Source organism: Brassica rapa, chromosome A04 (genome assembly GCF_000309985.2).
Source record: "Brassica rapa cultivar Chiifu-401-42 chromosome A04, CAAS_Brap_v3.01, whole genome shotgun sequence".
In the NCBI taxonomy this organism is placed as follows: Eukaryota; Viridiplantae; Streptophyta; class Magnoliopsida; order Brassicales; family Brassicaceae; genus Brassica; species Brassica rapa.
The window spans coordinates 11,722,552-11,746,925 of NC_024798.2; the positions used below are offsets into that span (position 1 = coordinate 11,722,552).

The 24,374-nt window shown below is 34.8% G+C and overlaps 4 protein-coding genes and 1 pseudogene across 4 annotated transcripts; 1 reads left to right on the forward strand and 4 right to left on the reverse strand.

Moving 5' to 3' along the window:
- The first annotated feature begins 3,112 nt into the window (after nucleotides 1-3,112).
- Nucleotides 3,113-5,115, forward strand: LOC103864235 (cystinosin homolog). The gene is made up of 8 exons (XM_009141993.3): nucleotides 3,113-3,463; nucleotides 3,549-3,681; nucleotides 3,759-3,848; nucleotides 3,944-4,068; nucleotides 4,297-4,339; nucleotides 4,433-4,550; nucleotides 4,639-4,688; nucleotides 4,770-5,115. Exons 1-8 carry the CDS (start codon nucleotides 3,345-3,347, stop codon nucleotides 4,893-4,895), a joined length of 804 nt encoding a protein of 267 aa, XP_009140241.1. The 5' UTR covers nucleotides 3,113-3,344; the 3' UTR covers nucleotides 4,896-5,115.
- LOC103864236 lies at nucleotides 4,815-17,068 on the reverse strand (annotated as a pseudogene).
- LOC103864415 lies at nucleotides 12,070-13,389 on the reverse strand. Its single transcript, XM_033289357.1, has 2 exons — nucleotides 12,795-13,389; nucleotides 12,070-12,656 (listed from the first exon to the last, which is right to left on the reverse strand). Exons 1-2 carry the CDS (start codon nucleotides 13,387-13,389, stop codon nucleotides 12,070-12,072), a joined length of 1,182 nt encoding a protein of 393 aa, XP_033145248.1.
- LOC117133351 (glutathione S-transferase T3-like) lies at nucleotides 14,086-14,928 on the reverse strand. Its single transcript, XM_033289358.1, has 2 exons — nucleotides 14,397-14,928; nucleotides 14,086-14,303 (listed from the first exon to the last, which is right to left on the reverse strand). The coding sequence occupies exons 1-2, from the start codon at nucleotides 14,926-14,928 to the stop codon at nucleotides 14,086-14,088; spliced, it is 750 nt and encodes a 249-aa protein (XP_033145249.1).
- Nucleotides 17,069-17,343: 275 nt separating the features above from the next.
- Nucleotides 17,344-22,742, reverse strand: LOC103864237 (chloride channel protein CLC-a). The gene is made up of 6 exons (XM_009141994.3): nucleotides 21,266-22,742; nucleotides 20,104-20,304; nucleotides 19,836-20,013; nucleotides 19,231-19,763; nucleotides 17,767-18,904; nucleotides 17,344-17,679 (listed from the first exon to the last, which is right to left on the reverse strand). The coding sequence occupies exons 1-6, from the start codon at nucleotides 21,439-21,441 to the stop codon at nucleotides 17,575-17,577; spliced, it is 2,331 nt and encodes a 776-aa protein (XP_009140242.1). The 5' UTR covers nucleotides 21,442-22,742; the 3' UTR covers nucleotides 17,344-17,574.
- Nucleotides 22,743-24,374: the final 1,632 nt, after the last annotated feature.

Here is a 24,374-nt window from a genome sequence, read left to right on the forward strand (position 1 = left end):
AAAAAAAATATTTATCTTATATAAATAATGATATATGTTTTTAAAATTTATATATATATATATATATATATTAAATAATTATTTAATATATTTCTAAACATAATCATTTTAGAATTTATAATGAATAATTTTTTTTTTATTTTTTGATCCGTCAACTGTTACAATCATATTTTTAAAATATAACTCGTGTGTTCGTGCAAATGTATTTTTCATGGATCAAAATTTTAATTGAAAATAAAATGGTTATCTATTTTTATATTTGATTTATACGATTAAGTAATTCAATATATTATTTAAAATTTTGTGGTTTATATTATGTATTTTTATAACACTTTTATGTTTTTTTAGACGTAGTTAATATGCCAAAATAAAAAATAACCACCCCGTAATAATAAAATCTTGTTACATTAATATTGATTAAGTATAATTTATTGTTTACCTAGATTATAGGAAATATTTTTTAAATAAATAAACATAATTTGTTATACTTTATTTTAGGAAAATGCATTAATTAAACTATAAAAGACAAGAATACTAAAAGGTAGGTAAATTTATTACTTCAGTGGCATTCAAATGTAAATAACTTTGAAAACTAAGGGATAATTTATATTGGTACTTCTCTTTTAATAATAGAGATGTTTAGAATACGCCAAAACTATAAAAAAATTTTATTAATTTATAGAAATATTAATTTATCGATATACTAATTGAACCAAAAACTCAATTTGGAACTATAAAATTATATTATTTTATAGAGATTTTTAATGTATTAATTTATAGAGTATTAATTTAAAGAGGTTATACTGTAAACTATTGTAATTATTTGTACGAACAATTATTATGATTAAAGTAATTATTCGTGATCAACTATTGCGATCCTATTGACCACTGTAATGTTTAGTTGTTACATGTTACAAATCTTAGCTCTTATACACTAAGTTATGGAATCCTGTCGGGCACTGGGGGCAAAAACTAACATTTGGGCTCCCTCAACGCCCGGTGACCGAGGCATAATCCGACCGATGATGTAGGCTATTACGGACATTCACTGCTAGTCTGAGTCTATCTTGGTGGAGGCAAGGATACACCAGGTTATTCAAAAAAAAAGATTTATGTTAGATATGACCACGTTTTGAGAAATGATAAAAATATTATATCTATTTAAAAAAAAATAACCTGAAAACAGGAAAGGATTACGACCTAGAAGCTACTGTAACCTAGAAACAAGAGGTTGACATCCTGCTTTTTGTAAAAAGACCTTGATTATTCCTCAGAATTTGCACTTTATTTTTCGGGTTCATGTTTGAAGTTAGAAAATAACTTACGCTTTTTTGGATGACATGAATCCTACCTTTGGAAGCAAGTTCCTTATGGTTTAGATAGTATGACGTCGACTTTGACGGACATTATGCCATGGACCATTTAACAGCCTTACTAGAGGCGTATGGCCTCAGGAAAGACTGGGCATGTGTGACCAAGCGGTGGTTTACATGGACTTTTGGTCCTATGTTGGTGTTTAACCATATGAATGCATGGCCTTATGGGCATGTGACCTCATGGTCGATTGGAGTTATGTGGTCTAAATGGTGCATGATCAAACTAGATGGTAAAGTTGTCGATGTACTTCTTGAACATGATGACATCGTGCTTATAAGTAAGAACTCGTACCCTGAGACAATATATTGTGTAGTGCTATCATGAATAGAACCTTGGTTTGGTGGGTAATAATTACAAAGATCTACCTATTGTGACCATGTCAATCAAGATGATGTCTTAGGTTTATCTTCTAGCTTATGAGCAGGAGGTTGCGACCGAGAGGTGGAATAGAAGTTCAGGGAGATGCCATCCTAGATAGGTGTCTAGCTTCGGGTGGTGATGATCACGAAGATCTAATGATATAACTTTGTCGTTGAAAACATCATCTGGCATCTTGGTTAACTACTTCAAAGATTTTTCATATTTTAACTATGTCCTTTGGATATCTTACCGTTGTAGTTAGTAAATCATGAGTTTACCGTTGAAAAAATTCAGATTTTGAGAATTAAATTCTTGTTCTTTAATTCAAACCAACTTTTTTTACCTGTGGCGTATCCAAGATGAGAGCAATATAACTCTTTTGCCCCTTTTTTTTTATATTTTGAACTTTCTCAAATTTCTTTTCTCTCACTTTATCGAATATCCATATTTGTTTTCCTCTGCAGCGGTCTCTTTCTGCAAAAAGTAAGATTTTATTGATTTAAAAAAGAGTACAATACAATGGTGTAAAAATCCTCGTTTTGTCTAACTATCTCTTAGTTAAAAATGTTTCAAGTCAGATTTCAATCTATTATCAGATTTCAGAGTCTATTATATATATAACTGTAGGCGAGATTAATAGAGTCCCACATTGTTTATGATGATGTTCCTTGGGCAATATATATGTGTATGGGTAATCATTCATTTTTGAGATAGCTTTGAGGTGTGAGTTAGTCTCATCACTAATATGATATCAAAGCCTATGATGAAAATCCAATATAACATATGATTTCCCACATAAATATTTTTCTATCTATATAGCATGTACAAGTGGCCTAGGCTACATAAATAATTCTCAGATAGTAAATGATTTTATTTTTATCTAAAATTTTATTTTTTATTTTATTTTGGAGATCGAATACGCAACCGCGTAAACCAGAAGTTGGGATTACGAAACAGAAAATCAATGTCTTAGGCTTTAAAGAAATTACGCATATGGATTAATTATCCCTAATAATACAGTGATATATAATTTATAGTCAAACTCAGGGGTGAAGGCAGCGCTAGGTGCACCCATACAAATAATAAGATTCAAATTTTTATTCTTAAAACCATTAAAATTTGTTAGGTAAAATGGTAAAAACCATATTATGCACCTAAGTTTATTAAGTTTAACTCTCTTTTGTTTTTCTTTTTATCAATAATGCATCCATAGAATAATATATCTGGCTTCGCTCCTGCTCAAACCTATAAAAATATAATAAAACTAAAAAGATAAGTTTAACACAATATTTTATCTAAGTTAAATAATTAAAAAACGTGGGTGTTGGGAGGTCCCCATCGATTTCTTTATTTGAACATAAAAACTGATGATAAAGAAAAATGGTCGGTGGGTGAGCCTTCCCAAAATACGAATATACCCATGTTTAACCGTTAGGTTCAGATAGTGGAATCTTTTAAGCAGCGTAAAAGTCTCCAAGGCCGTCATGACACGACATCATCATATTGCTTCTGTTGTTTTTAAGCTTTATTAAGCGGCTCTCGTCCAATCTCCTCCAAAGAAGAAAAAAGTCGTCAAAAGATTTTGATCGAATCAGACGGAGACAAATATGGCTTCGTGGAATTCGATCCCCCTAGAAATCTTGTACGAGATCGTCGGATGGATCACGTTTGCTTCGTGGTCCATTAGCTTCTACCCTCAGCTCCTTTTGAATTTCAAAAGGAAAAGGTAATCTCATCTCATCTTTATTCTTTCTTTCTTTATGGGCTTTGTGTCGGAAATTTGATTTTGTATGTGTTCGGTGTTTTTGAAGTGTTGTTGGATTGAACTTCGACTTTGCTCTTTTGAATTTCACAAAGCACTCGTCGTATATGATCTACAACGTCTGCCTCTACTTTAGCCCCTTTATTCAGAAACAGTACTTTGACCTTTATGGAGACAAAGAGGTAGTATCTCTCTCCTTCTCTCTGCTTTTTATTCCTTCCCTATCAGATTTTTGTTTAACTTAAATCATTTTCTCCAGATGATACCTGTGGCTGCAAATGATGTTGCATTCTCAATCCATGCTGTCTGTATGACAGCTTTTACCCTCTTCCAGATCTGTATCTACGAAGTGAGTAGTCTTCTCCTTTTATATATATGGGCTGTTCTTTTTTTTTCTCTCTCTTTAATCTTATGATGGTTTTCTAAGTGACTTAATATTGTCAGCGCGGAACTCAAAAAGTATCAAGATGTGCTACAGGTCTTGTCATCCTTGTCTGGGGATTTGGAGCTACTTGTTTCTTCATTGCTTTGCCTACACATTCTTGGCTCTGGCTCATTACCCTCTTCAAGTAAGCATTTGACTAGCGAGTTATCCTATTAAGATGTTTCGAGAAAAAACTAACAAAAAAACATTCTCCTATTCGTTTATTAGAGGAAACGATAACTCCTTGTTTTTTTTTAAATCTGTAATGGATACCTTTCATTCATAAGAGCAACTCTAGTAATAAATAAACTAACAATAAAGATGTAAATATTTGTGGATATACCTTTTGATGATAATGTTCATTGTTATATAGCTCGATTCAGGTATGCATGACATGCGTCAAGTACATTCCACAGGTGAGAAACGATTCTGAAGCTTAGTTAGTTTTTTTTTCACAATTACTTTTGAAACTGTGTTAACTATGGATTCATTTATCTGTCTCTTCACAGGCGAAGATGAACTTTACTAGGAAGAGCACAGTCGGGTGGAGCATTGAGAATATTCTTCTCGATTTTACTGGAGGAGTCTCTAATTATCTCCAAATGGTTGTTCAATCGATTGACCAAGGTAACAAATCTCTTTTTCACCATTTGCTTTAATTTGTTTGCTGCGCATAAACTAACACTCACTATCTTCTTTTGTTCGTTTTTTTTAGGTTCTTGGGTGAATTTCTATGGGAACATTGGGAAGACTCTTCTCTCACTCGTAAGAAAAATCCAGAGCCTCTTAGTCTTCCTTTCTCTGTTTTTTTCTTTCTTATAACTGACCAAACATATCTTTCTGCAGGTCACGATATTTTTCGATCTTATTTTCATGTTTCAACACTATGTGTTGTACCCTCCGAAGAAACCCTCAAAATGTCTTGAGGAATCGAACGAGCCTCTCATAGATCCTTCTCATGAATCTATTTAGAATTAAAGTCGGGGAAACAAAACCCTTCTTAGTTCCACAGCTTTTCCTTTTGTACAGAAAGTAAAGCCTTTGTTGTATTGTTAAGTAACTACAGTGTTTGTAGTTTATCACAATGTTAAAAGAAAAAACCGAATGCATACTACAACGGTCAATTTTGAGTTTCTTGTAAGATCGAGAAAACTTTTTCTTTGAAAATTGTCCAAACCTATTTCATTAAATATAATTTATTTCTATCAAATAAGTTTGTGAGAATCTTTCTTGTCCGTGATAATTAGATATATACATTATAATTATATACATATATTATCATATATTCGAAGTATTATGGTTATGATTATGAATCTGATGAAGCAGAGGCTAGAGAATGCAAATGAAGCGTTGTAGAATAACTTGTGAATATACAGAAACAAAGTGGTGATGATGATGATGATGATGATGATAAAGGAGAATATGGTTCTCATGATAATGAAAGGATGAGTTTTTGTGATGTGGGGGTGGTGGATGGACATCAGTGCCGGCCCTGAATAAAAAGCAAATAAAGCATGTGTTTCAGGGACATATGATATATTTATTTTTTGGGCCAAAAGTAACATAAGATGTTTCTTAGCTCTATTGGTATGTACTCCATACAAGATGTGATTTGATTCTTAAATAAAGAACTATAATGATAAGTTATGTAAAGTAGGTATGTCTGTTTAGATGTGGAGTAGGTTTGTCTGTTTATAGTGATTACAAAACTAAATAATTCTGCAGAGTTTATATCTTTATACTGAACAGACACAATCCATACCAAATCAAAAGAGAGGTTCCTACCATCAGGTTGTAAAAGAAACCAAGTTATTGGTTTTGTAAGATTGTAAAAGAAACCAAGGTATTTCATTGAAGATCTACAATATAACAACAACACAAGCAAGCATAATAGCATATCAAAATGAGAATAAGATTGTAAAAGAAACCAAATTATTTCATTGAAGATACACAATACAAGAAAACGAAGCCTTTTTTCTTCTGGGTGTTCCAGTTTTGTGTTTTGCCACTGTGCACTCAAAAGATTCTCTTTTGCTACCATACTCTGAATCCGAGGACAGATCTTTCTAAAAGCGTTTTAGCCAACACAGAATCTATCGTTTATTCTCAGATATTCCCCTTCTTAGTTTTGGTTGGCCCTTTTGTTTCCCTGACCACATCAGGGTTGAAGCAAAGACATAGAAATGGTTTGTTTGGTTTCTTATCTCTCTTTCTCTGTAAGGAAAAACACAGCTATATCAGTCTTTACATTCCTAATAGCAATGAGAAATATTCTCGTTGTTAATATCGGAATCTTACCTTGGAGTTCTGACGTTGAGTCTTAGACTAAGACTCTTAGTGTTGTTTCCCATCAAAAACCTACATCACAAAAATTTAAAGAGTTTTTACAATTAGGACACGAACATCAAACTCAAATGCAAACTGACTCAAGAAGAGAAATCAAATCCGTCTTACTTCAATAAACTGAATTTTTGACGAACTGGTTTTTCCTTGTTCTTCATCAAATTGTCGCTGCAAGGGTAACATCATAAAACTAATCAGACAGAGGACAAAAGTTTATTAGTAAAAAAAAACAACAATCAAAAGCTGCTGTTGGAAAGTGCCTTAGTCAAAGATGTGGCAAGGTGGTCAAGTGATTACGTAATCTATTTTGGTATGACTTGCATGTGAAAAGCAAGTGACTAGTTTTGGACATCTGTAATATTACGTGGGTTTTGTTCTGAGAAACCTTTGTTTCTAGGAAACTTTTAGATTATATATGTACTAAAATGTTGTAAAGTTACAGGTGTGTGAAATATCATAAATCAAGTTTATATTACTACAAAGTGGTATCAGAGCTCTTTTCTTAAGGGATCTGTGATGGAAACAGAAGTAAATTTCTTCAGCACACCACCTGTATTCGACGGTGAAAATTATCAAGCTTGGGCAGTTAGGATGACGGTTCATCTTGAAGCTCTTGATCTCTGGGAGGCTATAGAAGAAGATTATGAAGTGTCTCCCCTGCCTGAAAATCCCACGCTAGGCCAGCTTAGAAATCACAAAGAAAAGAAGACAAGGAAGTCTAAAGCCAAGGCATGTTTATTCTCTGCACTATCAGGCACCATATTTACAAGAGTAATGAACTTGGGATCAGCAAAAAGCATATGGGAATATCTCAAAAAGGAGTATCAAGGAAATGAAAGAACCAAGAATATGCAGATACTTAATCTGATTCGGGAGTTTGAGATTCAAAAAATGAAAGAGACAGAGACCATAAGAGAATATTCAAATAAACTACTAAGTATTGTCAACAAGGTGAGACTGCTTGGCAAGGACTTCTCAGATGAAAGAATTGTGGAGAAGATTTTGGTATCCATACCTGAAAGATATGAATCTAAAATCTCTGCACTAGAAGAAACCAAAGATTTATCCAATATCTCTTTAGCAGAATTGGTAAATGCAATGCAAGCTCAAGAGCAAAGACGATCAATGCGAGAAGAAGGATCAATGGAAGGAGCTTTTCAAACAAATAATGAAACTCAAGAGGCTTTTCAAGCAAAGGGAGTTTCAGATAAACGTATGTACAAACTTTCTAGTAATAAAACCTGTCCTCACTGCAAGAAGACAGGTCATGAAGAAAGAAAGTGTTGGTGGAGACCAGACATTAAATGCAGAAAGTGTGGTAAACTTGGCCATGTGGAGCGAGTTTGCAAGACACAACAAAAGGATGAAGCAAATGCTATGATCGAAGAAGAAAAGGAAGAAAAATTGTTCGTCGCGACGAGCTTTGTAGCAGCTAACTTCTCAAATGATTCTTGGTTGATTGACAGTGGTTGTACAAACCATATGACCAACGATGAGGAACTGTTCAAGGTATTAGATACATCTATTACTTCTAAAGTAAGAATTGGAAATGGTGAATTTCTTTCCGTTAAAGGGCAAGGAACGGTGGCCATCGAATGCGTAACAGGTGTGAAGTATATTCAAGATGTTCTTTATGTGCCTCAGATCAATCAGAATCTACTAAGTGTTGGACAGTTGCTAGAGAAAGGTTTCAAAGTCATTTTTCAAGACAAATGGTGTTTGATACAAGATGCTAAAGGATGTGACTTGTTCAGAATTAAAATGAGAGCGAAAAGCTTTCATCTAAACCTTATGGAGGAAGACCATATGGCATACACAAGCACAATCAGTAATGCAAGTTTATGGCATAAACGGCTTGGTCACTTTCATCATGGTGGAATTCTTTATATGCAGAAAAATAACATGGTAAAAGGAATTCCATTGTTGGAAAGTGAGTTAGGAGATTGTACAGCTTGTCAATATGGAAAAAGCACAAGAAAACCATTTCCTCAAGCAACTTGGAGAGCTACAAAAAAGCTGCAACTAGTACACACAGATGTTGGAGGTCCTATGAGCACACCATCCTTGAATGGTAGTAAGTATTATATTGTGTTCATAGATGATTACAGCAGGTTTTGTTGGACTTACTTCATTAAATTCAAGAGTGAGGTAGCTAACATATTCTGGAAATACAAGGCTTGGGTGGAAAATCAAAGTGGTTGCAAGTTGCAGATTTTGAGGTCTGACAATGGGACTGAATACACAAATAAAACTTTTGGAAAGTTTTGTGAAGAATCCGGTATTGAGCATCAGTTTACAGCCCCATACACCCCTGAACAAAATGGTGTAAGTGAGAGAAAAAATCGAAGCATTATGGAGATGACAAGATGCATGTTGCATGAAAAAGAGCTTCCAAAGAATTTGTGGGCAGAAGCTGCAAACACTGCAGTATTCTTACTCAATAGGTTACCAACAAGAGCTTTGGATAAAAAGACACCATACGAAGTCTGGTATGGGTACAAGCCTAACATGTTTAATCTGAAGACGTTTGGTTGTCTTTGTTTTACTCATGTTCCATATGTGAAGCGAGATAAGCTTGACAAGAAGGCAGAACCTGGGGTGTTTGTTGGTTATAGTGATTCTTGTAAAGCTTACAGAATTTTTCATCCTCAACATGAAAAGCTTTTGGTAAGCAGAGATGTGACTTTTATGGAAGATAAACAATGGAGTTGGGAGCAATCTGATTCAGAACATGTGCCTAGGATTCTACAAGACACTGGAGATAACATCGACGATATTCCAGTGAGAGGTACACGATTACTGTCTGACATCTATGATCATTGCAATATTGCTGTCTTTGAACCTGGTGAATATGAGGATGCTGAAAAGGATCACAAGTGGGTTGAAGCAATGAATGAAGAGCTTAGAATGATTGATAAAAATGATACTTGGCAGCTAGTGGACAGACCATCAGACAGAAAGATAGTAGGGGTTAAATGGGTTTATAGGACTAAACTCAATGCTGATGGATCTATAAACAAGCACAAAGCCAGATTGGTGGCGAAGGGCTATAGCCAAGTATATGGAGTGGATTTTTCAGAAACCTTTGCTCCAGTGGCACGGTTAGACACGATACGAATGATGATTGCGTTGGCTTCTCAAAATACTTGGAAAGTATTTCACTTAGATGTCAAATCAGCCTTTCTAAATGGCTATCTTGAAGAAGAAATCTATGTAGAACAGCCTGATGGGTTTAGAGTAAAGGAACAGGAGGAGAAAGTCTACTTGTTGAAAAAAGCTTTGTATGGTCTTAGACAGGCTCCAAGAGTATGGTACACAAGAATTGATGATCATCTTCAAAAGATGGGATTTGTCAAAAGTCAAAGTGAAGCTACATTTTATATCAAAGAAACAAGTAGTAATTTACTTGTGGTTTCCATTTATGTTGATGACCTGCTTGTGACAGGGAGTGACGAGATGGTAGTGGGTGCTTTCAAGTCTGAAATACTCAAAGCATTTGAGATGACAGATCTCAGTTTGATGTCTTATTTTCTGGGAATGGAAGTGCAGCAAAGAAGTGATGGGATTATTATACATCAAAGAAAATATGCAAAAGAGATTCTTAAGAAGTTTCAGATGGAAGATTGCAAGAGCACAGACACACCAATGAATCAAAAGGAGAAATTAAGCAAAGAGGATGGAGCTGAAAAGATAGATGAAAATAAATACAGAAGCTTGATTGGTTGCTTGATGTATCTCACATCCACCAGACCTGACATAATGTTTTCTGTAAGTTCTCTCTCAAGGTTTATGCATTGTGCCAGTGAATTACATTTTCAAGCTGCAAAGAGAATCTTGAGATATGTTAGAGGAACAACAGAGTATGGCATCAAGTATACATGTTCTCACAGTCCCAAGCTTGCTGGATTTTCTGATAGTGATTGGGCTGGATCTATTGATGATATGAGAAGCACAACAGGTTTCTGTTTCACTTTTGGATCAGGAATGTTTTCATGGTGTTCAAAGAAACAGGATGTTGTAGCTCAAAGTACTGCAGAAGCAGAGTATGTTGCAGCAAATGCCTCGGTAAATCAAGCAGTTTGGATCAGAAAACTACTTGCTGATCTACATATGGAGCAAAAGGAACCAACAGAGATTTTTGTTGATAATCAAGCTGCTATTGTTATCTCAAAGGATTCTGTCTTCCATGGCAAAACCAAGCATTTCAATATCAAGCTGTATCATCTAAGAGAAGAACAGAAGAATGGAGAGATAAAGTTGGTGTACTGCAAAACAAATGATCAAATCGCTGATGTATTCACCAAAGCTTTACCAAAAGCAAGGTTTGAATATCTGAGAAACAAACTAGGTGTTTCCAGGAACTAAGGCAAGGAGGAGATTTGTTGGAAAGTGCCTTAGTCAAAGATGTGGCAAGGTGGTCAAGTGATTACGTAATCTATTTTGGTATGACTTGCATGTGAAAAGCAAGTGACTAGTTTTGGACATCTGTAATATTACGTGGGTTTTGTTCTGAGAAACCTTTGTTTCTAGGAAACCTTTAGATTATATATGTACTAAAATGTTGTAAAGTTACAGGTGTGTGAAATATCATAAATCAAGTTTATATTACTACAGCTGCTTTTATGTACCTTGTTTTACGAGTGACAACAAGCTCCATTGCTTTGTCCGGAGCTTCTGATCTAAACAACGATGAGTTCTTGGTGACAGATTTTCTCTCTTCTTCAACAGAAGAGCTCTCATCCTCAGTGTGATTCTCCTTCTCTTCTAGACCATCAAGCACTTCAATAACAGCCTGTAAATCATCTTCGATCACGGTTTTAGCTTCCACAACGTCTTCTAGTGCACTAGTCCTTTTGGGTTCTTCTTCATCTTTCTCAATACTCGAAACCAACTCTTCACCACACAAGACTAACTCTTTTTCACCCCTCTCTTCCTCTTCTTCCTTAACTTCATCCTTAGTCAATGTCTCCAAAGTGTTTAGCAACACCGCAACACTTTCCGGTTGTACTTGTTGTTTTGCTTTCTTAGCTTCGGCTATTCTCTTGTAATGCGTCAAAGACAGCTTTCTTCTGAGCAACAGATCCAGGCTGAGAGTATTTCTCTGCTTCATCAACATACTTCTTGTGCGAGAAACTTGACCACTTCCCCCATTCAAGACTCTCTGTCGTGAATCTTCCAAAGGAGACTGATTGGCTAAGCGCATGGATCGTATTATCCTGTGGAACCCAACAAACTATAATCTCAAATAATAATAAAAAAGGAGAGGAAAGAAGGTAACCTCATGAGATTCATGACGTGAAAGAGGAGCTGCGAATGAATATGAATGAAACAGAACTGCAGATTCACCCATTGCCAATCTTCTTTCAGTTCTAAAAAACTTTTCTCTAAATTGTTTTTTTTCTGTCAGTCAAACGGCTAATAGAATTCGAAGTTTTAAGAACAATTTTTAAATTTGTTGTTTATAAATGAGTTTATATTAGGATTTGGTAAAAAAAATTGAAAAAACCGGGCTTAAATTATGAGCCTAAGAGCACCATTATCCTTGATACCCACTTAGGGGTGCTAATTAATTTTTAAATATTATTAAGTTGGAAAAGTGACATTAAGAAACCTAAATAAGAGATCTTCAAATATGTGTGTCCATTGCAAGGTTCTAATTTTAGGGTTTAAAAAAAAAACATTATTTTAGGCAACTTAAAATTTATTAATAAAATTATTATACATAACATTTTAAATATAGAATTAAAATAAAATATAAAAAAAGATTAGTAAAATAAAGGAGAATTATTGGAACGAAGCTTCATCAGTTGTCGTCTTCATCAGATCCGAATTTATGCCATACATGTTCAACCAAATCAGCTTTTAGTTGGTGATGCGTTGGTTCATCACGAATTCTTTGTCGAGAATGCATCATATTGGCGATATTTGTAGGCATTTCCTGTGAAAAACCGAGATCGACTTGTGAAGTTCCGTTGTCTTCTACTTGTTGGAACTCCGCAACATTAAATAGACTGTATCCATCTCTTTCATTTTCTACAATCATATTATGTAGTATGATACACGCTCTCATAATCTTCCCAATTTTGGCTTTGTCCCAAAACAGCGCTGGATTTTTGACAATGGCGAAGCGAGCTTGCAAGACTCCAAATGCACGCTCGACATCTTTTCGGACAGCTTCCTGATTTTGAGCAAATAAAACAGCTTTCGGCCCTTGTGGTTGTGGAATTGATTGGATAAAAGTCGCCCAATTTGGATAGATCCCATCGGTGAGATAGTAAGCCATATGATACTCTCTTCCATTGACAGAGAAAGTGACTGGAGGAGCTTCACCGTTTATAATGTCATCAAAAACAGGCGAGCGATCAAGAACATTGATATCGTTTAACGTACCTGGAGGTCCAAAAAACGCGTGCCATATCCAGAGATCGTATGAAGCAACCGCCTCCAAAACAATTGTTGGTTTACCCGAACCACGAGAATATTGCCCTTTCCAAGCGGTGGGACAATTCTTCCACTCCCAGTGCATACAATCGATGCTTTCAATCATTCCGGGAAATCCTCGATACTCTCCAACATGAAGTAGACGTTGAAGATCAGCCGGTGTCGGTCTTCTGAGGTACTCACCGGCAAACAAATATATAATCCCTTCGACGAAATTTTCCACGCATAACCGAGTTGTTGTTTCACCGAGCCGGAGGTATTCGTCGACCGCATCAGCCGCAGACCCATATGCCAAGACACGAATCGCTGCAGTACACTTTTGAAGGGGAGAGAGACTGCTCCTTCCGAGACCATCTCGCGTTTGTTGAAAGTATTGAACTTCGTTGGAGAGACGGTCAACAATACGCATAAACAATGACTTGTTCATTCTAAAACGTCGTCGGAAGAAATTTTCAGGATACGTTGGAGTATAACTAAAATAATCATTCCATAAACGAATATGCCCTTCCTCACGATGTCTTTCGATATACGCTCGTTTTTTTCTTTTCTTTCTTCGTTCTTCTTGATCACGACGAATGGTCAAATTCTCAAATGCTTGATCAAAATATTGATCATAGACATCATCAAAAACATCATCAAATGCATCATCAAACGCATCATCATCATGAGAAGAAGAAGCCATATAAAGTTTTTATAAAGATGGTTTTGGTGTTTATAATAAGGGGAAAAAATATAAATATGGTAAGAAGAGTTTGTTGTTGTTAAGAAGAGAAGAAGAGTTTGTTGTTGTAAAGAAGAGAAGAAGTGTTTGTTGTTGTAAAGCAGAGAAGAAGAGTTCGTTGTATATGTTTCGAGAGAGAAGGTTGATATAAATAGAAGATGAGATTGATGTTATAAATAGAAGATGAGTTTGGTAAAAGTCCGTGACTACAAAAATACAGTCCGTGACTACAAGACATCGACACATACAAACACATACAAACACAAACAAAAACATGGACTCTGTGACACATACAAGACACATACAAACACATACTGACACATACAAACACATGGTCCGTGACTCGTTACAGACCCAGCACACTACAAGACATGGTACATGACATCTCTCTGTGGACTCCGTGACTCCCTTCAGTCCAAGCATCTCTGTGGACTCCGTGACTTCTCTACAAGACAAAGAAACAAGATATATCATGAACAACACAAGAACAACTTAAATATTTTATATCATCAAGAACAGGAGAACAATTACAGATAAAGTGAAAAATAAAGCTCTTCACAGAGCTTTCAAATCCGATAATTAAAGTTAAAACTGAAGCTCTTTAACAGAGCTTTCAAATCCGAGAACCAAACATAATTAACCAAACAACAAGAACACCTAATTAGACAGCAACAATTCCTTAATTAACTTCTTCTTCAGAGCTATTTCATCATCATCTAGAGGTTCTTGTTTAGCCATGAGCTTGTCCAGAAGCTTCATCTTGGACATCTTCTCCTTCTTAACCAACATTACCTGAAGCTCACCAACGTCTTTTCCCTCAACAATTGGTTTCTTCCCACGGGCTTTTGCAGCCTTAACACCAGGGGGTCGAATCCCTGCTTCATCAGCTACAGAGCACCCTGACTATGAACCGTTATCAAGCTTCTTCCTTTTGGAATCTCCTTGAGAGCAAGGCGAAGATAGATCACACCACTTCTGGTCATGTCTTAGCTCTTTCCAAGCATGTTCTAATATGAACTTCTTTTTGTAGTTGTTGAAGAAGATTTCGTGGGCATGTTTGAGAACATCAGTCTCGTTTTGCCCACTGGTTTTAGAACGAGTCGCTGCTTCAAAAGCTCCACAAAACTTCCCCACTGCTTCGTTGATTTTGTGCCACCTATTCTTACACTGTGATGCCCCTCTTCTGTCGCAGTCAGCAATTTTAGGACTAGCCGAGTAGTAGGCTGCTATCCTCTTCCAGAAAGCATCATTCCGTTGCTCATTCCCAATGATAGGGTCTTTACTGGTGTTCAACCATGAGCTGATGAGGACATTGTCATCTGTTGGAGTCCACGTGCGTCTTGCTTTACTCTCCACAGGACTGTCTGGTTCGAAGTTTGAACCTTCGGTTGCTTGCGTCCCAAATAAAGGAATAGGTGAGGATTCCGAACCAACGCCAGAATCTTGTTGAGTTTGAAGAAGATCAACAAAATTTAAATTCATATACGGATGGGAATCCATATCAGAATTTTTCTAAGAAGATAGATGAAAGATGGATGGTGTTTAATAAAAGAGAGAAAGCGTGTTTGATAGAGAAAGAGAGAAGAACGACCCTGTTTAATAGAAGAGAGAAAGCGTTTAACGCTTTGATCACACCCACAACCACATTGGAGGTGACATTTAGCTAACTCTTTAATCACACTTCAAATTTAGCTAACATTCATTGCTATCTACCTCATTTATCACACTATCGGTCAGAGATTTATCTAACTCATTTCCTTTCTAACTACCTGCTATCTACCTAATTTCTAATTCAGATTCGCAATCAATTCAGAGTTAAGGCAATCAAATAACTAACCTCAAAAAGCCATTGCGTCTACATCCGTCCAAACCACAGACGTCTTCTTTGAAGAAACTTCATGTCTCTTCTGAAAAGGAAACGCAAATCAACACTAGAACGATTAAAACACAAGAAAGATTAAGAAACAAATACTGAAACATCATCTCTTGAATCAGTAGACATAAACTATCCAACAGTCTCGATTGATATATTGAGACACAAACAAACACAAGAGCAACAACTCAGACGCATGAATAATTACAAAGACAGAGACATAAACCATCGAATGATTAACAAACAAAGACAGATACATAACCGAGTTTAATCATCAGACATAAACAAACACAACACACGCATGCATCACAACAAACGAATCAATAAAAAAATGAATGATTCAGACGTATAAGGGGAAAAACTTAGCTTTTGATTTCGGTTTGATTTCGTGGATGATAGCCACAGGCCGGAGAGAAAGGTGGAGTGAGCCGTCGTGGAGAGCGAGGGATACGCAGAGTCGTCGAGGAGATCGAGAGGGAGGCGGAATCGTCGAGGAGATCGAGAGGGAGACCGATAAAGAGAGAGAGGCGGAATCGTCGAGGAGACCGGTGGAGACGGAGATTCGTCGACCACAGAGAGAGAGGCGACGATTCCACCGATAGAGATTCCGGCTGATGCCGTCGACGAGTCGGAGAGATCATCGTCGTCGAGAAATCATTCTTTCGCCTTCGGTGTCGCCAAGAGAGAAAGAGAGAAGACGAGACGGTTGTGAGAGAGAGAGATTGTGATTGAGTGACACGTGCCCTTGAAACCCCGTCTCTTCCGCTCCACATTAAGCTACGTATTCTCTTTAATTCTCTATTTTTTATTTATTTTAAAACCGAAATTAGCTTAAAACCCTCCTCTTGATACCGCGATAATGATGGTCTAAGAAGCTTAACAAAATAAATTGTTTCTGCTATGGTTGTTGACATGAAGTAGTTGACAATTGAAACCAAAGGTGAAACGAAGTTTTCTGGTGATCATATACTTACAAAGTAATCTGTTTGCAAAAGGCATGGATCGTATCAGTGGAGTCTTAATTTTTTTTTAAAATCATATGTTGCTCAAAAAGTTATAAACAAAGTAGCTAATGCTGTAAACAAGTATATTTTCTTTTGAATCGAATTTAACATTTTATTCAAAAAAAAAAAATCTGTTTGCAAATGATAAAAACTCTATAATCTTTAAATGAATTTTATAAAAAAAATTAAAAATGATAATATAAACATGTTTCAAATCTATTTTATTTATTTTTATTTGTTGTAATTTTATATTTAATTTTATATTCACTAATATATTATATATATATACATATATTACATATGATTTAGGGTAGGTAAGAAATAAAGCCTTCATAAGTTAGGAGTAAGTAATTAAAGTTAATGGTTGTCAAAAAAAGGAAATCAATGTATGTACCGATTTATGTACTTTTTTGTTACACCAAATAAACAACTTTACACTACAAGTAATGTTGTTAGAATACATTTACATTACAACCATCACTGAAAGCAACCATTTTTCTTCTTCCTGCATCTACTGATAAATAAACACAAAATTCTCTGAATTTAGATACTAACAAAATTACAAACAAGTAAGAGAGTCCATCATTGCTTGCAGTGTAAAGTAACAAAATTGCTTGAGTGTAAACTAACAAAATTCTTATCAGAACGTTTCAAAATTATTGTTTGATTGGTCTGATCCACATCTTACTAAATGCAATCTTTGAAAGCCTTTGATGGTAGAATTTACTTATACACTAAAATAGTATATAGATGTGATATGTGCATTCCATTCAAAAATAATGTTAAGAATTTGCTTCTATATATTTTTCTATATATTAATCATAGAATTATAAAATAAATAAAACCAATATTTATCTTTTTCAAAAATATCATTGCCCGCGACTTGACTGTATCGTCTTAAGGATTCGAAGTTGCTAAGTTGTAAGATTGTACCGAATTTTGTTTGATTTCAGTTCTGTTCTTGTATAAGCTTATCCTCTTCTTAGGATTTTGGGGATAAGTAATTATTTTTCTAAAAAATTGCTTTTATTCTTATAATATCTGGTAAAAAAGAAATATAGAGCTTTACAAATAGAAAATACATATCTACGAAACAACAGTATATATTTTTTTTTGGGGGGGGTATTGAAGAAAGAATGCAAGCAAAACTGGACAGAAAAAATATGACCAAGAATGGGAGAATGAAACACAAATCCAAAGCTGATGCAATCAGTGGCACAAAAGCAAAAGGTGAAGAAGCCTCTTTGCTTTTGCTTAGATTAGCTTCTTTCATCTCAGCTTTCCACTTTTGTGTTTATCCAAGTGAGGAAACGCTTGTAGAATGTTATAAGCCCTTAGATCTTGCCTTGTTAAGATCCCTATGACAGGAGACATCTGCAAAGAGACATGAAACAAGTTTTAGTAGTGTTCTTGAAAGATTGTTACATTCAAGATAGTAAAAAAAAAAGGTGGCGAACTTACTCCTGAAGCTTGAATCTTGGGGACAACCAGCAAATGTCTGAGTCCAACTGATCGGAAAAGCACCAAAGCCTTGGCCACTGACATACTCTGCACCACAGTGTAAGGTGTTGTGTTGGTCAAAGGATGAAGATCAACGTACATTTGCATCTCTGAGCTTGTGATTGCAACATCATCAAAATTGTCTTCTCTCTCAGCTAACTCCACCGGTGTGAACTTCTCCCTAACTTCCCACTCTTCCGTTCTTCTCTTCTCATTCAAGAACCATCTCTTTTTCAGAACTTTAACAAGATGTGCTCTCAAGATCAACCCATGAAGCTCCGTCCCAGCACCATTATCTACATCTTCTCCATCCAACACCGGGAATGCGTTATGTGTTGTGTTCCTCAGCGCATCGACTATATTCGCGACTTTCTCTACTCCGCGGAGCGTTATAACCGGAGGCTTAGCATCAACAAGCTCACCTACAGTGAGGTTCCTCATCCACGGCTCCGGATTCGCTTCCAAGAAAGGTAAACCCTTAAGATGGAGAATGATCTCGTAGATACTTAGATTGAAACTGTCTCCAACTGTTTTAGCAATGAGAAGCACAAACATTGTGATGGGTAACAATAGAAGGTTGTTGGTGAGCTCTAGGAAAATCACACAGAGCGAGACTGTCATCCTCATGGAACCAGCCATGAGTGAAGCTGCACCGAGTACCGCGTAAAGCCCTTGGTCAATCTTTGTGTAAGATCCCATTACAGTGCCTAGCATCCGACCGTAAGCAGAACCCATGAGGATGATCGGGAGAAAGAGACCGGAAGGTGTTGCTATACCGAATGTGATAAGCCCCAAAATGCAGTAGAGGCCAAAGTATATCCAGAGGGAAACCATACCAAACTCATTAGGAGTGTTTGAAGAGAAAACGTTTCTTACTGCGTCATCATTGGTTGTGAGAAACAGTGTCGCTAGATCGTTGTAGTAACCGTTGGGGCAGTTGAACTGCTTGAAGTTCCCTGATCTTCCGTTTGTTGGACATGCCTCGTCTATCGAAGGGTTGCAAGGCTTGCATTCCGCTAAGAAAGGAAGACCGTACAAGCACACCGAAGTGAATAGAGACACCGAAAGACTCAGAAGCACCTTGTGAATCTTACCCTTCCTGCACCAAAAGTAGTAAGTAAAGTCAAACTTTTGGTGTTTTTGAAATTGTTATTGATCATACCATCTCCAATGGTTTATTTATTTTATTCTTTAAAATAGAGTAATTATATAACAAAATTGAGTTATACTCTAATATGTTCTATTTTATAGAATAAAATATAGTGATGAATACAAAGTAAATGAATTATTTTATTTATAGAGTAAATTTATTTTTTACTCTATTATAAAATTTAAAGTAGAGTAGTATGGAGCATTTTTATTCTAAATTCTATTGTAAAATGAAAAATAGAATACTATTAGAAATGCTCTAAAAGCTGCACTTACTGGTTGATGAGATTGTAAAGACGAAGAACTTTATGAAGAAGATGGTTGTATAAGCTTCCAAGAATGCCACCAAAGACTCCGATCAACGTGACAGGGATTATATCTACTGCGTGATACCTAACCTCAACATGACTCACATCAAACATAATGAGTCCTCCTTTACCGAAAAGCCCGCATTTACCAGAATTGCAAATCTCAATGAACGCTCTCAGTACAACCACAACAACGGCTGTGCTGAAGAAGGTCCTCCACAAGAGAGCGCTTCTCCACCACGTAGCGACTTCCTCAAGAGCAAAGAGCACTCCTCCTACTGGTGATCTGAAAGCCGCACATACTCCAGAGGCGGATCCACATGTAATAAGATCTCTACGGTCTCTATCGTTGTTGAAGTAACGAAGCCATCTCCATTTGATTCTATGGTTGTCTGGACCACCTTGGCCAAGCAAAGAAGCTATGCAGCTTCCAATGTGAACCAAAGGCCCTTCTTTGCCAAGATCAAGTCCAGCTGCAACTGCTCCAATACTTCCAACGATCTAAGTCCAAAATTGGGTGAGTTAACAAAAAAAAAAAGGTTCATGAACGTCCACAAGGTCTAAGAAGCAAACCTTAACGATCATGGTGGTTGCACCAAACATATTGGGAGTGTCGACGCCGTTGAGATAAGCTTTAATCTCAGGAATCCCAGGACCAGCCGCCGTAGGAGCAAAGACAACAACAAGTACTGTCGCCACCAAAGTCAGACCCAAATTTGCACCCGTAAAGATCAACAGACCTGTCAAATACCTATTTCAACACAAGACTTGTCAGACAAGGTAACTCAGTTTCTTGATCTTTGGCTGTTTTGTTTTCAAGATTTGACTGGTGAGTCAATACCTGTCTTGCGCTATGTAATAGCCAACGGCGAGAAGTTTGTAACCGGCGATGTTTTCGACGGCGAGGTTGATGAGAGTAGCGATGAGACCAGTTAAGAGACCAACAAGACAAGCTAATGTCCATTTTGCGAATATGTATTGAAACACTTGTGCCTTTGATCTGCTTCTCCAGTCATGCTTGAACAGATCGTTCTCATTTATCCTGAAGAAACCACAAAATTATAGCTTAAATTTTTGTTTGTTTGTTTGTTTTTTTATACAAAATTATCACCGAAATTTGTTCCCCATGTTCTTATTTGAATGAAGGTTATCTTTTAATAGAGAAGAAGATAAAAAAAACTTTATCAAAAAGATAGATACCAAGACTTATCAGACAACTATAATAAAAGGTATCAGAATCTTATCATGATTCTTTTCAAGATTTGCTGATGATTGTTTGCGGAAAATTGAGATGTGAGAAAATATTGAAGTGTTACAACAGTTCAAATGTCTCGACCACTAAAATATTTATCCATTTTTTAAAAATATAATTTATGTTCTAAAAAATCAGAATAGATAGAGACAAACGCTTTATAGAAAGAGATTGAGACCCAGAATCCATTCAAAAAATTCTAAAAAAAGATTACTTGAAAAGAGAGTGAGATTAAATCCTTATATCCAATTTTTTTCTTAAATAAACATTATCTGAAAACAGAGAAAAAAGCTCAACACTATATAGAAAAGATTTTTAAGCCCAGTTACAAAAAAAAAAGAATAAGGCTCCGACCGGTGACCTTTACGGGAACACGAGGAACAAATAGGAAAAGAACGTATAGAAATAAAATTACAAGAATGAAAAAGACTGATTGTTCCTTATCAAATTTAACAAGAAATGCTTTTGTTCTATATTTCTCTACACAAAATAGAATGAAGAGGAACAAGAAGGAAAAACTATTCTTTTTGAATGGTGATTTTTTTTTGGAATGATAAGAAATTCAACGTTTCTTTTCGTTTCTTGGTCATCATTCAAAGCCTAAGTATTTCTTTTATTTTGCAAAAATGAAAATTTATGAAAGCTTTTAGTCAAAAAAATAAAAATTTAACTGAAAACAGAGTAAATATCAAAGATTTATAGAAAGAGAATGAGACTAAGAATCTGATTCTGCTAGGTAAAGAAGACATACTCATAATCTAAGCTCTCGATGTGTGAAACCTTGGTACCGACCAAAGCAAGAGGAGTTGAAGAAAGAGTTCTATGTCTCTTAAGGAGAGGTTGGTTCATAGTGTTATTCTCTGGATCTGCTTCTTCTTCTCTATTGTAATTACTATTACCAATATGCAAGTTTCCATCTTCAGCCATCGATAACTCTTTGTCTTCCTCTCTGTATGATCAACAGGACCACCCAGAGAAAGAAAGAGAAATAGAAAAAACGGAAGAAGAACCTTTTCGATGGATCTTCAAGAGGAAGCACTTTTTGTTTGGATTTCTCTGCGTATTTTGTCGTTTCTCCTAGATGAAGCACTTTTGTAAAGCTTTATAGATCTTTCACATATAGAAGCATACATGCATACCTCTACATACACATTATATGTATATATATTTGTATTGTACACACATGATAACATTTATTTAAAATTTTATTTGTTGTGGGGAGTCACAGTGGGTGGATGGGTGGGTGCCATATGCGTTTCTCACTAGAGAAGGAGAAATAAGACAATCTTTGTTTTTTATATACTTAAATAATATAACAAAAGGTAAAATTACCGTATCTGTTACGATTTAAACGTAAATTTTTTTATCAGTTTGTGTGTATGAATCTCCTATTTTGTAACTATGTTTTACAAGGATATGTGATTTTGACGCATGTTGAAGAAGTAATGAAAGAACATATTTGGCTTTAACTGTATGGCACATTGAGAATTAATAATTAAGAGAAAAGTTAATTACTTTTATTTACTCTGAAAATTTACCAATTAGGTGAAAAAAATTCTTTCTATTTCTTCAAGTTACTGTCATTGATGATCAAATACACAAACAAATTTACTCTAACTAAAACAAGGGTAAGAGTCTGATTGATAGTATTAAAGTAAATTCAAGTAAAAATTAAAGGTGGAAAATGAAGTAAAATAAAATTGTGAAAATCAGATTCTTTTTTTGTTTGAAACTTGAAAATCAGTTTCTTTCGAGCAAACTGGATTCCAAATTAATCTGGTAATCAACCAATCATTATTCAGTTAATGACATTTATATTTTAAGCAAGAAATTTGAAAAAGTACAAAATAAATATTATTCAGAATTTTAGCAATCTGTTTATGTTGATGACAAAAAAATATTATTCTAACAAAACTGAGAGTAAATTTGAGTGTGTATATATTTTTCTTTGAATAGTTAGTAGAGTAAAAAAAAACATATTTTACTTGTTTGGTAAATTATTAGTGAAACATAGAAATAATCTTTTGGATCAGTAAAAGGTTGTGATAGTCACAAACTTAATATATCATATTTCCTAATCACACTCTTTATATTATTCACTAAACTTAATAAATTTTTATCCACTTGACCTCGAACATTCAAGAGTTCTTTTTTTCAAAAAGAGAAAAAAGAAACATTCAAGAGTTTTTGTGGCAAACAGAAACGTTTTACGTGGATAGTTCCAAAATCTCCCGGTGTATGCATGATGACAACTCTTTATGACGCAAGCTGGTATATTAGTTTTAAGAGCATCTCCAATGTATTACCCCATTTTTTATTTCAAAATGGTGCAACACCAAAATGGAGTAAGGTTTTACTCCAATGTATTACTCCATTTTCTACTCCAAAAATAATATTTCTTAAATAATTTCATTTTTATTTTATTAATAATTGCAAATAAAATCTTATACTTATAAAAATTTACCAATTAACCCCAATTATTTTATGTTTACGATAATAATTAAAATATAAATTATTTGAATTAAATATTTATTATTAAAAAGTACAAGAAATCATTAAAAAAGACAACATATATATAGGTTCAACAATGAGCATTAGAATATTTTTCCCACAAATGATCAACTAATGCATTTCGTAATGAAAAATGAGCTTCTTTATTTTTGATATTCCTAAATCGAGCAAGAAAATTTTGAAATCGGACATTTTCATCTTCTGCAATTTCAATATCTGGAGGTGGAGCTTCTCTTTCAAGTTCAATTGGTGCATCAAGTTCACGCTCATTTTCATCTTCTGCAATTTCATGTTATTGTATCATTTTAAATATTATTTAAGTAAAAAATAGAAACATTAAAGATTCAAAGGATCATTTTATAAATAAAAAAAGTTCAACTCCAAAATGGAGTAATGGGTAAGATTACTCCATAAATGGAGTAACCCTAGCCATTACTCCATTTTTAACTCCAAAATGGAGTGGGGTTGGAGAAGATTTTACAGTAGGGTTGAAAATGCCCTAAGGTGCTATTTGTGAAATAAAAAAAAAAAACTAAAATTAGTTTTTAAGAAAGAGATTAGAGAGAAATATGAAGAAAGAAGGGAAAATAAATAAGATTTTAGTCATTTTGTGAATTTTGATTTTTTTCTTATCTACGAGATGTAATTTCTTTAGTTTTAACGAAAGAGTTTCTCGTATATATTTAATTATTTCTAACAAATTTCACCTTTTTTTTTGTAAAAGCAATTTTTATTATTTTCCTTTAAGGATAACTACATTTTCATAATTTCTTTATTTATCAAATGTATAAATGTGTATTTTCTAAAGTACAACATTATATGACTATTTTCACTTGTTTCTTGCACAGATCAACGCTCCATACTTTTCCTTTTTGGATAGATAAAGACTGTTGCACGTGGATCTCTAGCTATAAGGCATCACTGACAAACTTATTATGTTTTTATGTGTATAAGACTATAATGATATACAAATACTGTCCATACAAGTTTGTAGAATATTCTACAACTTTCACTAGCTAGAGGCTATCCTTTTTACAACATTGATTGAATACATTTGTTACAGTTGCTTGTTTATACACGATAAATACATTAAAAATTGACGATCTGATCTTTCAATTTTCTTCATTTTCATCAAGATGATAAATTAAAAAAATATGATCGTAAATTTCTTAATGTGATCTACACCATGCATACACAAGCAGCTAAATAATACCAAAAAACTCATAATTTTCAAAATACTGTTAAAAATGTTTTGAAAAATCATGAGTTTTGAATAAGTAGCTTTTTGTCCCATGCATGGGCCTTTTGTATTAATATTTATTCCTATACGGAGAAGTTTAATATCAACT